The 17,217-nt window shown below is 33.8% G+C and overlaps 1 protein-coding gene across 3 annotated transcripts; it reads left to right on the top strand.

The window, feature by feature from the left end:
* Positions 1-11,327: 11,327 nt before the first annotated feature.
* On the top strand, positions 11,328-14,946 carry LOC108980047. Of its 3 annotated transcripts, none has more exons than XM_018950862.1 (6): positions 11,328-11,800; positions 11,933-12,022; positions 12,585-12,690; positions 12,808-12,941; positions 14,029-14,163; positions 14,338-14,946. In XM_018950862.1, the coding sequence occupies exons 1-6, from the start codon at positions 11,405-11,407 to the stop codon at positions 14,818-14,820; spliced, it is 1,344 nt and encodes a 447-aa protein (XP_018806407.1). In that variant the 5' UTR covers positions 11,328-11,404; the 3' UTR covers positions 14,821-14,946. The 3 variants fall into 3 exon arrangements, with proteins under 3 accessions (XP_018806407.1, XP_018806406.1, XP_018806409.1); XM_018950861.1 differs by having other exon boundaries at positions 12,802-12,941; XM_018950864.1 differs by lacking the exon at positions 14,029-14,163 and having other exon boundaries at positions 12,802-12,941.
* The last annotated feature ends 2,271 nt before the right edge of the window (positions 14,947-17,217 follow it).

Raw genomic sequence — 17,217 nt, 5'->3', positions numbered from 1 at the left:
ATTATAGTTATATTAATGTTAGATAGAAAAAAAAAGTGGAGTTTAGTGTTATGAAGTTCATATTATTAGATGGGGCTTTACAGTAATACCTTTTGTTCAAACCATGAGGCGAATTCCTTTTCGTGCGTCTTTTCTACGTCAGTTACACCATTCGTGCGAAGTAGTTGTATATGTTCGCTGCGCATGTTCATGTGAACTATTAATTTGTATAAAGTTATACTATATTATTATACATGAACTTAAAGATACTAAAGATATTATTAATTATCTTTTAAGTATTATTCTTAATTTATGTACAAACCCTGTTTCTTATTTTTAAGTATTAGTCTATTCGAACATGATAATATGTTCAAGTATTACTCTGTTTGAACAAGATAACATGTTCGAACGGAAATCATAGTGTTCGAACAGGACCAACACAGGTTCCAGACACGAAACATAAACAAAACACTAAACCAGAAAACACAATTTTCACAAATACAATATCATAAGATGCATATTTCAATAAGGTACATTTCACATGGGATTGCACAAATACAAATATACCAACTTCTAAACATAATTAATTAAAAACTATAAATTATCAAGTATTCTATATACTAAGTATTCTATATAAGTATAGCATAGTGTAAGTATATTACAAATAAGTATCACTATATAATATACTTATAATATATGTAGTAGTAGAAGACTATTAATATACTAAGTATATTCTAAAATATAGTAAGTATTACTATAAAATATACTTATAAGTTAATAGAATAAATATACTAAGTATAAATATTAGTATTATTATATATTAGTATTAGTAATATAATTAGAAATATATTAGTATAATAACCGTTTGAACCGATTTCCTGTTGGTTTGAACAACATTTATGCATATAATAACTGTTCAAACTGACTTTTTTATTGTTCGAACGAGACGTCAAGGACATCATATACCCAGTTTGAATAGATTGCCATTTACTGCAAAGTTTGAACAAAACCCCCATCGAGAACCCATAGCCTGTTACTCCTCCGCCATGAAATCCATCGTAGCAAGCCCACATTTGAAGTACTTCTAAGAGGTATGGGTCATTTCTCCTATTTTATTGTTTATTTTTTTGTTCGAATGGGTTGTGTTTGAGGGGATTGGATTTCAAATAAACAAGTTCTCCATTTTGGCATTTTCTGGCCAGCTAACACCAAAATAATCGGTAGAAATGATGGGGTCTCACTCCTTAATCATTTCTACCCATTAAAACCAAGGATTCTTAAGAAGATTGAGTTTTTGCGTTCGCGGCTGAGTCAACTCAGCCATGGCTGTTTGACAAGTTCCCGTTCAATCTTCGAACGCTCAGTTGCCAAATAGATATATATATATATATATATATATATATATATTTGAACAAATTAAATGCATTCGAATGAACACAAATTTCCTGTTCGAATGAACAGAATATTCCATTCGAACAGAGATTTTCCTACTTCAAACTAAGAAGTTAGATTACAGATGGTTAGTTCGAACAAAATATGTTTTGTTCGGACGAGTAATTTCAATTCAGTTCAATATAGTATAATTCTTCAATAATATAATTACACAATTATTTTAATTATATTCTTACTTTCATTGTGGTTAAATAGTATATTAATACCAGCGGAAGAAAACATGAGATAGATGAGACCGGCCAAAGTAGTTGATCAGCAGCTCATGCCCTGGAGACGAGGCCTATACTTGTTGAGCAGGAGATCATTCTGGATGACTTCCGTGATCTTGCTTGGGAGGGATGGAGCATACAGTTCATCATCACCGATCGGGGATGGACACCGATATGTTAGCAGAGGGGGACTACGTTGTAACGCCCGTCCTTGTGGTGAGACTTTTTATAAAATATTTTTAGAAAGGACGACGGGAATTACCGTTCGATTTAAAAATTTTTACTTGCATACCCAGGGTGCAATACTCTACGTTTATAAAATAAAATGTGCTTTTAGGATAAAAGAGGTTTACAGCGTAAAACATTAATCTTACAATTAAAAGGGTCTCTCGTACAATTAAAACTCATGCCTAGACTTCCGTACTCTTCCCCATGGGCCATGTCCGTCTTGATCATTCAGTTCCTGTGGGGGGAAGGAATATGAATAAAAACTAAAATGAGTCGATGACTCGTAAGCATTACTTCATACAGTTAAAATATAGCAACATAGGTTTTCATTCATGCATTCATCATTCATATATACTATACGTACATGCGTGCATGCATACGTATTTTCACAATTACCAACCAATAATTTATTGTATCCATTAAAGAGAAATAATAATATTTGTCAGAGCTCCCAGTGAGAGCTAGCTGGAGATCTAGCATTTTCTTTTATAAAAAGAATATACGCAATTCAATAGTCATATTCATTATTTAAAGGGAAACGTTGACACCACATGGACGTTGGACATTGACATGATTGCACGATCGATAGTCATATTCATTATTTAATAGTCATATTTATTTTCACAATTACCAACAAATAATTTATTGTATCCATTAAAGAGAAATAATAATATTTGTCAGAGCTCCCAGTGAGAGCCAGCGGGAGATCTAGCATTTTCTTTTTTAAAAAGAATATACGCAATTTAATAGTCATATTCATTATTTAAAGGGAAACGTTGACACCACATGGACGTTGGACATTGACATGATCGCACGATCGATATTTGTCAGAGCTCCTAGTGAGAGCTAGCGAGAGATCTAGCATTTTCTTTTTCAAAAAGAATATACGCAATTTAAGAGTCATATTCATTATTTAAAGGGAAACGTTGACACCACATGGACGTTGGACATTGACATGACCACACGATCGATAGTCATATTCATTATTTAATAGTCATATTTATTTTCACAACTACCAACATTGTATCCATTAAAGAGAAATAATGATATTTGTCAGAGCTCGCGATGAGAGCCAGCGGAAGATCTAGCATTTTCTTTTTTAAAAAGAATATACGCAATTTAATATTCATATTCATTATTTAAAGGGAAACGTTGATACCACATGGACGTTGGACATTGACATGACCGCACGATCGATAGTCATATTCATTATTTAATAGTCATATTTATTTTCACAACTACCAACCAATAATTTATTGTATCCATTAAAGGGAAATAATGATATTTGTCAGAGCTCCTAGTGAGAGCCAGTGGGAGATTTAACATTTTCTTTTTTGAAAAGAATATATGCAATTTTATAGTCATATTCATTATTTAAAGGGAAACATTGACACCACATGGACGTTGGACATTGACATGATCGCACGATTGATAGTCATATTCATTATTTAATAGTCATATTTATTTTCACAATTACCAACCAATAATTTATTGTATCCATTAAAGAGAAATAATAATATTTGTCAGAGCTCCCAGTGAGAGCTAGCGGGAGATCTAGCATTTTCTTTTTTAAAAAGAATATACGCAATTTAATAGCCATATTCATTATTTAAAGGGAAATGTTGACACCACATGGACGTTGGACATTGACATGATCGCACGATCGATATTTGTCAGAGCTCCCTGTGAGAGCTAGCGAGAGATCTAGCATTTTCTTTTTTAAAAAGAATATATGCAATTTAATGGTCATATTCATTATTTAAAGGGAAACATTGACACCACATGGACGTTGGACATTGACATGACCGCACGATCGATAGTCATATTCATTATTTAATAGTCATATTTATTTTCACAACTACCAACCAATAATTTATTGTATCCATTAAAGAGAAATAATGATATTTGTCAGAGCTCCCAGTGAAAGCCAACGGAAGATCTAGCATTTTCTTTTTTAAAAAGAATATACGCAATTTAATAGTCATATTCATTATTTAAAGGGAAACGTTGATACCACATGGACGTTGGACATTGACATGATCCCACGATCGATATTTGTCAGAGCTCCCAGTGAGAGCTAGTGAGAGATCTAGCATTTTCTTTTTTAAAAAGAATATACGCAATTTAATAGTCATATTCAGTATTTAAAGGGAAACGTTGACACCACATGGACGTTGGACATTGACATGACCGCACGATCGATAGTCATATTCATTATTTAATAGTCATATTTATTTTCACAACTACCAACCAATAATTTATTGTATCCATTAAAGAGAAATAATGATATTTGTCAGAGCTCCCAGTGAGAGCCAGCGGGAGATCTAGCATTTTCTTTTTTAAAAAGAATATACGCAATTTAATAGTCATATTCATTATTTAAAGGGAAACGTTGATACCACATGAACGTTGGACATTGACATGACCGCACGATCGATAGTCATATTTATTTTCACAACTACCAACCAATAATTTATTGTATCCATTAAAGAAAAATAATGATATTTGTCAGAGCTCCCAGTGAGAGCCAGCGGAAGATCTAGTATTTTCTTTTTTAAAAAGAATATATGCAATTTAATAGTCATATTCATTATTTAAAGGGAAACGTTGATACCACATGGACGTTGGACATTGACATGACCGCACGATTGATAGTCGTATTCCTTATTTAATAGTCATATTTATTTTCACAACTACCAACCAATAATTTATTGTATCCATTAAAGAAATATAATGATATTTGTCAGAGCTCCCAGTGAGAGCCAGCGGAAGATCTAGCATTTTCTTATTTAAAATGAATATACGCAATTTAATAGTCATATTCATTATTTAAAGGGAAACGTTGACACCGCATGGACGTTGGATATTGACATGACCGCACGATCGATAGTCATATTCATTATTTAATAGTCATATTTATTTTCACAACTACCAACCAATAATTTATTGTATCCATTAAAGAAAAATAATGATATTTGTCAGAGCTCCCAGTGAGAGCCAGCGGAAGATCTAGCATTTTCTTTTTTAAAAAGAATATACGCAATTTAATAGTCATATTCATTATTTAAAGGGAAATGTTGACACCACATGGACGTTGGACATTGACATAACCGCACGATCGATAGTCATATTCATTATTTAATAGTCATATTTATTTTCACAACTACCAACCAATAATTTATTGTATCCATTAAAGAGAAATAATGATATTTGTCAGAGCTCCCAGTGAGAGCCAGCGGAAGATCTAGCATTTTCTTTTTTAAAAAGAATATACGCAATTTAATAGTCATATTCATTATTTAAAGGGAAACGTTGATACCACATGGACGTTGGACATTGACATGATCGCACGATCGATAGCTCCCAGTGCTAGTAGTGAGAGATCTAGCATTTTCTTTTTTAAAAAGAATATACGCAATTTAATAGTCATATTCATTATTTAAAGGGAAACGTTGACACCACATGGACGTTGGACATTGACATGACCGCACGATCGATAGTCATATTCATTATTTAATAGTCATATTTATTTTCACAACTACCAACCAATAATTTATTGTATCATTAAAGAGAAATAATGATATTTGTCAGAGCTCCCAGTGAGAGCCAGCGGGAGATCTAGCATTTTCTTTTTTAAAAAGAATATACGCAATTTAATAGTCATATTCATTATTTAAAGGGAAACGTTGACACCACATGGACGTTGGACATTGACATGACCGCACGATCGATAGTCATATTCATTATTTAATAGTCATATTTATTTTCACAATTACCAACCAATAATTTATTGTATCTATTAAAGAGAAATAATGATATTTGTCAGAGCTCCCAGTGAGAGCCAGCGGGAGATCTAGCATTTTCTTTTTTAAAAAGAATATACGCAATTTAATAATCATATTCATTATTTAAAGGGAAACGTTGACACCACATGGACGTTGGACATTGACATGACCGCACGATCGATAGTCATATTCATTATTTAATAGTCATATTTATTTTCACAATTACCAACCAATAATTTATTGTATCCATTAAAGAGAAATAATGATATTTGTCAGAGTGTAAGTCAAATCTCTTTAAAAGAATGTAAGTAAATATAGAATTTTACGAATTTTATTTTCTTAATATAGATTCTACTATTTTTTTAAAAGAATTATGCTGTATATATAATTATATATAATATTACTCTTCATTAAATATTAAAATTTGACATATAGAAATCAAATGTTTAGCAAAATCTTGAAGCCTATTTAAAACATGCTTATTGAATGAAAGTCCATTCTCCAAAAAAAAGCAATTGTATAATCTTTGGATGTATAAACTTGCACACCTTTTTTTTTAAAATAAATAAATAAATATGAGATTAATATAAAAAATTGACTTGTTGATGCATGATGTATTTTATTATTTTTCAAAACAAATACGTGAGACTTGTGAACGGTAAAATATATCTATATTTTTTTTTTGAGATAATTGAGTTTATTGGTCTTTTATTACAAATTTTTGAGTGAAGTATTAAAATAGCTCTATTTTTACACACTACAAGAAAAAGGGTTATTTCCGGCACTCAAAACCACCGCAAATACACCTACTTCTCGCTACAATTGTTTTCTTTCGGCGATTTCTAAATCGCCGCGGGTTCGGCGATATCCTCAAGCCATTTTAGAACTGTTTCGTCGACTTTAAAAACTCACCGCAATTATTACTATTTACAGCGATAATCTGTCGCCACAAAGGATATAATAAAACGCTGAAATTGGTGGTATCAAGTTCCGAGATAATCGCCACAGTTTAACAGTACCAGCGACTATTTACGTCGCAAACACTCAATTAATCGCCGCAAGTGCTCCTAGATAAAAGCAGCGATATCAAATTATCGCCGAAATTGATCTCGGTTCAAAGCAGGGATACTCACATTCGTCACAGTTGAAGGTATTGCAACGATAAAGTAATTGCCGCAAAAGCATTTTTGGCGCCGCTAAAATTTAACTGCAACGATTACGATTGTCGTCGGTATAAATATTTCCTTGTACGATCACATTTTGCGGCGCGTAAAACTCGCCGCATACGAGTTTTTGTATCGATATAGTAATTCGCCGCGGCTATTCTATATTCATTATCACACTATTGCGACGGTTAAATAATCGCCACAAAATGTGTTTTTTTTTTTTTTTCCCGCTGCACCTAGAGACGTTGGCTGGCTTCATTTGCACACTTCATCTAATGGAATATAGTTTATTTGATTAACAATATATTTATCTTATTCCAAGTCAGTAACTAAAACAATATTAATTATAACTTACTTTGGTGTAATATTGTTTTAGTGACTGACCTGGAATAGGATATACTGTTAATAAAATAAATTGACTTTAATCAAGTAAAATAATATTGTTTCATTGCTATATAATACGTAGTGTTTATCCAGCAGTACCCATGCCTTATGATATTAAATACTTAGAAACATGAAACATAAAGGAAAAAGATTGAACTTGCACTATATATGCCTGACCGAACATGTAGGATTCCATGACAGACCTTTTCAAACCATTTCCATCTAATTACATAAATTAATGACATTCAATTCATCCATTGAGGTGGGGAATTCACATTAATGTAGTTATGGGCTATATACACTGAGGTGGACCAATCGAAACCCAAAACTTACAACTTAACTACTAAATATTGAGAATACATATATCATTCACAACTTTGCTTTTCAATCAAATTCTTCAGGGATGGGATCCTTTTCTGAGTTCACAAAGAAAATTTGTAAAAACAGAAATTGTTGGACCAACAAATTATATGGTTGCAGCTAATGTGCTTGTATGCTCTCCCTCTCATGAACAATACATTTTAAAGGGCAGTATATGGTCTAACCTACAACTTTCTGAAAATTCAGTATCTCAAACTGGTAGCACAAGTCTCCTTATTGATTTCCAGGTTCATCTGTTATCCTAAAAAAGTAGTCGTACATAGTAACTTATTCTCCAAACACCATGACTGATAGATATAGAAGTTGTGGCCCTCAATGAAGAACTTAACAAACCAAAGCTGCACAAACAACAAAATACTTAAAAAAATGGTGGGTATTTCTTCTTTTCTTGAATTACTTTTGTCCTGTTTTGGAAGGTTGATTTACTACATGGTCTATCATGCACGTGTAGGGTCAGGAGTAGACTAGCAGGTCCCTCCTTTTCTGCTGTATCTATCTGCCAAAATGCAGGTCACGAGTTGCAGTCATCTTGTTTATATTTTCTGCCATCTGAAGTCATGGCATAAATTTGAAACTCATGCACTAATTTTTTTAAGATTTGCTTACAGCCCAGATATGAAGACTGCAGTTCTTAGGTCTTTGCAAGCATTCCCACTACTCACAGATAGAATAATCTACAGTTCATATGCTTACTTATACACATTTAGATCAAGACAAACTCACATGTGGTCAAGTAGAAATCAACTGTGAACCCATAAAGAAAACAATCGGTATAGGCCAAAACACGTACGCTTATTATGAGCACCTTCTACACCATAAAATTTTTTTTAATCTCATTCCCACAAAATTATAAAGTCACTAAAGACACTATATAACAATGTGTAACACGAAATTATAAAGAAAACGAAGTCCAAATTAGGGTGAAATTAGGGACACAGGGGCTCGATTCCGGAATGGCTCTGTGAATGGAAAACATTTCTCATGACCTAATGCACCCAAATCATAGTAATGAAAAACGAAAATAGAGAAAGATAAACTCACTGGGGTTGGCGAGAAGACGGCGGCACTGGGCAATCGGAAACCACTTTGCGAAGACGAGAGAGAGAGAGAGATGGATGGAGACCAATAATCTGAAATACAAGCTCACCTGCGTCGGCGAGGCCGCGAGATGGTGGCCACAATAGCACCGGAGTCGAAAATAGCAGTCGAGAACAGCAGAGAGAGTGAGAGAAAGGGGGCGGGAACTGGGAAGTATCGTGAAGGGGGGAAAGTTTTGGGAAGGGTGGGAGAAATAAGGTGCCAGCGAGGGAACATTAATTTTACAATATTTCCGGCGCTTCCATGTCGCCGCAAATAACAAATAATTGGCCGCAATTAAATGGGCCATCTATTTTACGCTGACAACGTCGATTATTGCGACGATAATATACGCCGCAAAACTGTCTATTGCGTCGATTATTCGCTTTGACGAAAAATAAATGCTGCTACAGTTAAAATTTCCTATTGCGTCGAAACAATATCGCCACAATAGTCAAAAAGTCGCCGCAAAATCAAACAGTGAACGTTAGATTACGAATTCGAGTTGGAAGTCTGCAACGGCATGGAAATCGCTGCAAATACTCATTTTTAGCGGCGATTATAGTTGCGGCGATATTAAAAACGCTGGAAATGACCCTTTTTCTTGTAGTGACATATGAAAATAATATGTAATACGTATCCGTATAACCTGAATAATGCAAGAAAGTGATTGTCCCAACACAGGTTATATTTATTCCGTTGTAACCTTTTATTGAGAACTAATTCTTTGCGGAAATCCCACAATTTATGTGCGAAATCTGATTTTTTATCTTTCATATTAATGGGGTTTATTTTTTAGGAAAGGTATATTTTCCGATGAAAGAGATATATAATCTAGTAAAGAAAATCTACGTACAAAGAAAAATATTCAACCCCAATATAAGCACTCTATTAATCAATGGAAATGGCGCATCCAACTACAATGTGTTATTTTAATTGTTTATTATTATTACAAGCTCTCTGAGGAAAGGAGGTGGCACGTAACTCATTCCAAATTTTAACTCCATGCAATTTATTTACTTTTTCTTTGGTGTAATTCTTTTAAACATCTTGAAATTTCTCTTCCAGGTCTTGGAGACGACTAACAACTAACAAGCCCCACAATCTATGTCGGCTCACCATTTTACATGCAATTTCTACACTACTCATGTAATGCACTCATAAACTACTTGTTACAACCAAGCTTGGATCATGTCTTGGTGTCTACTTGGATTTGATATGACAACTCATTCCAGTGGGGTGGAGCTCAGTGGGGATTTTTTTTTCTTTTTTTTTTTTTTTTTTCATATTTTTTAACATATTTAAATATATTTAAAAAATAAAAAAAATACACTAATACATTTAAAATGATCACTTCCTTAATCACTAAGTAAGAAATAAAAAAAAAGACAAGCGATCAAATGGAGATGTCAAATGGAGTGGGTATAGTAGTGTTTTCCTTATTGTTATTATCATGTCTAATTTACGAGCGAATATAATGATTAATGTATTATCTTACTTGAGTTAGTAGCAAATTTTCGTCATATATAGCCAAACAATTTATTCTTAAGAGCGTGGGGTTAGTCATTTTCCATTAACATATTAAATTACTAATCAAAAGATCAATTTTATTAGATTAAAAGTCTACTTTTTAATGACGAATTTCTCTATTTTTCAAAGGGAGCATGTCAGTTTGCAATATCTAAAATTGTAAATCGCATTAATTCCTGAAAAAAAATACTTTGCATGTAAGCCGATATGAAAAAGATATTTTTCTATTAAAAATTGTTTTGGCATTGGGTTGAATTAAACAAAAGAGTAATACTAGACAGAAGCCGTGCACACTTTGCACCCACTGCGTGGTTACTTCTAGTTAATTGTTTCCAATACTCATTTGGAGAGATGTGTGGTCTAAATGATATCACATCATGTATACAAACTGAATACTCCCAATAATAACTTCTATATATATTTATTCTAAACAAAATATTTCTATTAACTTTCCAGAGTTGATGGGTTGCAAATGACCTCTAATGGTACCATGCTAGAGGTGGGACGTCATTATAATGACGTCGTCAACGTTGATTTAAAGCCAAACATTGACAGCAAATGGACGTTGGTCATTGACAACATGTGGATACTGCAAAGGTACTGAATCACCGATACCCCTATACAATCTTTACTGCTATTTTATTATTCATTACTTTTCTTTTGTTAGTTGAATTTGATTGAAAATTTTAAAATATGATTTTCTTATATAATTTAAAAGAAACTAAATTCAATGAACTAATGTAATTATTTAAATTAATTTAAAATAAATTTAATTTTATAAAAAGTGAGTAAATGTAAAAGAATGTCACATTGTCAATTTTTATAAAATTAATTTTGTTTAGATTATGCAATAAGCTCATATTATGAAACTTTTAATCAAGATTTACAGAATAAAAAGAAAAAAAATTGTATAATAAAACAGTAATAAATTAAGGAGGTGTAAGGATATAACAATGTGACACTCAAAATTTTCATTGTTAATTAATAGTCATATTCATTTTCACAACTACCAACCTGCAATAATTTGTTGTAACTTGTATTCATTAAAGATGATATTTGCACAACGTGTAAAACGCCAGTCCATTATATATATATTGCACAACGTACATACGTACATTCATGCATTTTAAGCAAATTGTATTCTTTTCTGATCAATTAATTGATCTTCCCCGAAACCTTTCAACTTTCTAACCTCTATCGTTGTGTAATAGACATGAAATATAGAGTATCTATGGCCACCAACAAGATCAAGATGATGATGACGCTAGTTAATTTGAAAGCATACACAACTCCCCAATTACTCTCTACTACTTCTCACCATTATTCTCCGCTTCCGATGTTCATAAATAAGTCACGCTATTGCCCATCAAACATACGCCAAATTATTACCTGTTCTTCCTCAAATGTTCCTCGCTTTGGAATAGCCAATCCTATGGCTAGCAAAGAGATCATGCTGCTATCTACAGCACAGCAACCCTATACAACGACCCCTTTTCGTAGTACTAGTACTGCTGATCACCAAAGTTTTGATCCCAGCTGTGATAACCTTTTGGTTGCCGTGGAAAACAGTATTAAGCATGCAGCCCGTATGATTGACACTGCTTTGCAGGTATATATATATATATATATATATATATATATATATATGTATGTATGTATGTGTGAGTCTTTTGTTTTCAAATTTCTTCGATCCTATTATATATATATCCTTATAAATATCATGAGTGTGTACATATCTCAGGAATATCTTGAAAATCTGGAGGCAAAGCTGTCCAAAGCAAACGTCATCGGTCCCCTTTTGTGTACAATCAAGCAACTTTCCACAAATATGGTGATTATTTGAAATAATTGCACATGATTTTGAGGCAAGAAAATCAGATGGATAATGATATCCTTACACCGGCTTCATTTACTACTATTTTAATATCTAGCTATTTTTTTCCCTCTTGCCCTTTGAATCTGAATTAAAAATCTCAGTGACATTTTGCATAATTTAAAAGAAATTAAATTTAATCAACTAACATATCATGTAAATTAATTATTTCAGTTTTATAAAAATTGACATTCTTTCGCTCTTTGAGTAAATGTTTATAAAATCAAATTATTTTTAATTAATTTATATGATGATTGAACTCAATTTCTTTTATATTATGCAAGAAGATTATATTCTGAGATTTTTAATCTAGATTCAAATAACAAACGGACAAAAAAATAACTGGATAGCTTGCAAAACAGTAGTAAAAGTGGTGTAAGGGTATTGCATGATAACGTTTTAATTAATTGCCTTCCCAATTTGTATGTTTGTGGGACGAATCGGGATTATGATAAAGTTGATCATTTTAGTAAAATATAGTAATTAATTACGTTGGCAATTACTAATAATAATATTCCAGGATAAGGTGGTCGTTTTATCGGAACTATTGCTGTTGGCTGAAAAATCAAGCATCACCCTCAACTTACGAAAGATGCAGATCATACAACTTTGCAATAAACGGATAGGTTAGCAACGAATTAGGATACTTGAATCTGTTGCAAATGCCACATGCATTTATATTTGGCTTCAAAATGCTTTACAAATTAATTAGATATCCCTTATAAATTGTTCGCTAGCTGCAGAGAACATGCAGGCAGATCAATGTTGGGAAGAATTTCCAGAAACACCCAAGGAAATCTTCAAAGCTTTCAGGGAGCTGATTTTAGTTGACAATAATCTGCGGGCTAGTCTTACCGACGCTTCTACGGACAAACTGGTTAGCTTTCTAAAGGATCCATTTTATGTTTTTAATTGCTTACAGATCAACTGATTCAATCAACTGATTAAGATCAATTTAATTCATAAGCCGATTCAATACTTAATTTGTTTCTTTTTCAAATTGTGTTTGAGAGATGTTTTTGTTTGCCGGCCGCTATAAAATTATATGATATGGAGAGAATTGTGTTTGAGGGAGAGGAGAGAAGAGAAAAAGAGCGAGAGAGGAAGAAGAGAAATCGGAAGGAGGAAGAGTGAAACCGGGAAAGATGAGAGGGGAAAATTGATGGGTGAGGAGCGGCGGCGACAAAGGGATGTGTGTGAGAGAGAGAGAGAGTGAAAACAAAATGAGGACACTCAAGATCAAGTACATAAATTGCATGATTCTTATTATTGAAACTAATCAATTAATTTGTATTGTCGAATGGGATGATCCGTGCATAACAACTCTAGACTCTGTAGGACTTTTCAATATTCATATAACTTAAAGAAGAAATTATACATCTTCGTTTGGTTATATAAATTATTTCATCTCATCTCATCTCATTTCATATTGTCTAAATAATTTAAACATTATAATTTTTTCAAACTCTGACGTAAAATATAATAAATAATTTAACTTTTTTAAATTTTAAAATAATAAAAATATTAAAAAATAATATTCTAACACACCATTCCATTCTCTATTAATGTGACATTAAATGATCACAAAATTGTTTATCATTCATTGCTTTTGTATACTCTTTGCGCACACCACTAATATGATTGATCAAAACAGTTATTTTATATTAAAAAAAGTAACGCAAAATTAGTTACTGCACCTAAAATTTTTCTTATAATTAAGAGGATGGTGGATAAAAATTTCACACACACATATAATAGCTATAGATATATATATATATATATATATATATATATATTTATATATTATAAGCTTGTGAGACTGTCTAGCCAAGGGCTCTCATTGATTGTACCATGGCAACACATGAAGGATTTCGGACTGTATTGCATGCGTGTACTTCTCTTTTTCAATTTTGTCAGAAACACGTTTACTTCATCATATTTGACAAAAGTCAATATCGCAACAGATTGAAGACGCAACTGCATTGACCATGTTTCAGCTATGGATCACTCGCGTACTCTCTGATGTTTTGAATCGCCTAATTAAAAAGCCGCAGAAACCAATGCGTCCATCGCTACCCTATCAACCAATAGGACCGGGGGTATAGTTTTATTTCCACAACTCTAACTGCTTGTGCATACATCATGTATTAAATCTGATGTCTTGGCCGGTGACTAATGCACGCTTCGGTTCTATTAATAAAAAAAAATCACAATGTGCATTTAAGTAAAATCTGAGCTTTGACGCATTGATATTAATTGTTCGAAAAATTCAGAAATGGATATACACTTTCTACTATGGAAGCAACAAACAAGAATGGATCGACGAATTTGTTAAGAAAGCAAAGGTTGTGATTCATGATCCGTACATACAGAGCATAAAAGACGTCCACATAGAGTTGTGTTGCATTCAAGAATTAATAAAAAATAAAGTTGAGGCCCAGCATTTATCAGAATTAATCAAAGGTAGTGGAAAGAAAGTCCCACAAGACTTGCGACATTACTTCGTGTCTGGGTCTGATGGACGGTTTGTGTTGACCTCAATGATGATCCGCAACCAGAAAAAACTGCTGCTCGATGAGAGTGGGAGAACGATCCTGAAGGTCTTAGAAGAGTTTCCGCAGTGGAAGAAAAATATTGAGAAAGACAATGACTTCGAAGCAAGTTTCAAAAATCATTATCGGAAGATATCCTCGTTGATTGCAGGCGGAGAAGATATCCAGAGCAATATGAAATGCACTACACGAATTGATGCCTAGACCTATATATCTCTCTATTTATTCAAATGCCCAACCCAAATAATTAAAGACTTATTTGTCTAAATTTTATTCAATGTGTAATGCTGTAATATTAAAGGCCATCTTGAATGCATTATTGTGAAATAATTCGTTGGCATATTCTTATGATAAAACTTAGTCCAATTAGTGCATTTTCTGTCACGTACGGAGTATAATGGAAGATTCTTCAAATCAAGTAAATGAAAATAAGCAAGATTACCACCCAAATAAATAGCCAGGAATCAAGGCTGTCAAGGTTGTAACAGTCTGGAAATTCTAAGTCAATATTCCTTGTATCCGTTAGTCATAAATTTAGGAAACTTACCTAGAATAGACTCAATAATGTTGTATAAATTTTTCATATGATCAATTGAAAATGTGTGTGAATATTTTCCATAGTTGGCAGAAATACAATTCTACTATGTTAATCTTGATTCATCATGGAATCAGGAGAGCCATCCTCCAACGAAAACTCGATCCTTACCTTTGAAAACACTCGTAGCCCAGTTACAACACCACCATCTCCCATAGAAACTTCCCTCATTGCTCTCAATATTGCTGCCCAATTAAATTAATGAAAAACTCACACCCTCAACCTTCCCTCAGTGGCATGCCCAGCTTGAAGCACTCCTTATTGGCCGGATATAATCTGCTTGATTATGTCACTGGTGATAACCCCTGCCCATCTTCGCATGATTCCAACATCATCAATTCACAAAAAACCCACTGGATACGCCAAGACAAGCTTATCCTAAGTGCCATTTTGGCTTCTACTACTACCACCATCACTCCTTTCATCTCCACTGCCAAGACATCTCAAGAAGCATGACACAAATTGCATACAATGTATGCAAGCAAATAGCGCACCTGCGCAATGCAACTCAAGGAGGAGTTGACAATGATCAAGAATGGAAATCAAACAGTTCAGGAGTACCTGCATACTGTAAAGGCCCTTGCCGGTGAAATCTCACTGATTGATCATCCTATTTCGGCTGATGATCTCACTTTATACATTCTCCATGGACTGGGAAGTGATTTTCGCGAAACCGTAGCACCCATTCGCGCAAGGGAACGGCCATTAATGTTTGAAGAACTCCACGATCTCCTCGTCGGACACGATGCCTATCTTCATCGTTTTGAAGCCTCTACTCAACAGTTGGTTGCCTCGGCAAATTACTCTAATCAACGTTCTGATTCCTCCCAAGGAGGACAATGCAACAAGGGCGCCTTCAAGACAAATGCTTCTGGCCGAAACGGAGCCCCCTCAAAATCTGATGCAGGTTCAGCCCAATATCGTTCATCTAGAGGCCCAATGGACAACAAGAAATGCAACAAGTCCAATGGGCAACGTCGATACACTCCAAAATGTCAAATGTGTGATGAATTGGACCATATAGCAAAATATTGACCACACTTGCATTTTTTAGATGCAACTGCAAATTGTGTATCTACATCACCCACCCAAGATACCAAATGGCTTATAGATTCGGGAGCCTGTCACAATATCACAGGAGATTTGGCTAACTTATATGTGCATACTGAATACGATGGTACCAACGAAGTTGTCATAGGTGATGGCTCAAGTTTGCATGTCTCACACATTGGTTCATTGGTTCTTAAATCACCCACTCACACCTTTCATTTAATTGATACACTTTGTGTTCCTAGCATACGTAAAAATCTTATTTCTATTCATCATTTCACCACTCAAAATCATGTGTTTGTTGAATTTCATCCGTCATTTTTTCTTGTCAAGGATCAGACCACGGGGGCGGTTCTATTCAGAGGTGTGTGTGAAATGGTATTTACACCCTCCCGAAATCACTGGTGAAAGTTTCTCAAAAAGTGTTTGACAATGTGCATGAAAGGACTTCAATCGATGGGTGGCACAAGCGTCTTGGACACCCGTCAAATAAAATTGTCCATCATCTTGTCAGGCATTTTTCTCTTCCAATAATACAAAAAAAATCATTCTCATCTTTGTACTTCTTGCTTAGTCAATAACGCGCACAAACAACCATTCCGGGTTAAAAGTTTGCAAAGTCATGCACCACTTGATTTAATTTACACCTATGTTTGGGGTCCATCTAACACTGTTGGCATCGATGGATCACGCTATTATTTGATTTTGGTTGATCATTTTACAAAATATATTTGGTTCTATCCCATGGAATCAAAATATGGTGTTAGCATGATTTTTCCTCAATTTAAACATCTTGTTGAAACCAGATTTCAATCCAAAATCAAAAGTATTTACTTCGATAATGGTGGCGAATTTGTTGCTCTAAAAAATTAATTTGCAATACATTGGATTAGTCATTACACCACTGCTCCCCACACACCACAGCAAAATGGTGTCTCTGAACGTCGTCACCGCCA

The sequence above is a fragment of the Juglans regia genome, chromosome 6, assembly GCF_001411555.2.
Source record: "Juglans regia cultivar Chandler chromosome 6, Walnut 2.0, whole genome shotgun sequence".
Lineage (NCBI taxonomy): Eukaryota > Viridiplantae > Streptophyta > Magnoliopsida > Fagales > Juglandaceae > Juglans > Juglans regia.
Note: the sequence above shows the minus strand (reverse complement) of the source record. Positions and strands in the feature narration are given on the sequence as shown.

Excerpts from the sequence above, each read along its gene's own strand:
- LOC108980047 (XM_018950861.1), top strand. The coding sequence starts at position 11,405 with ATGAAATATAGAGTATCTATGGCCACCAACAAGATCAAGATGATGATG. Across the intron at positions 11,801-11,932 it reads TGATTGACACTGCTTTGCAG|GAATATCTTGAAAATCTGGA; the intron begins GTATATATATAT and ends TACATATCTCAG. Across the intron at positions 14,164-14,337 it reads ATCAACCAATAGGACCGGGG|AAATGGATATACACTTTCTA; the intron begins GTATAGTTTTAT and ends CGAAAAATTCAG.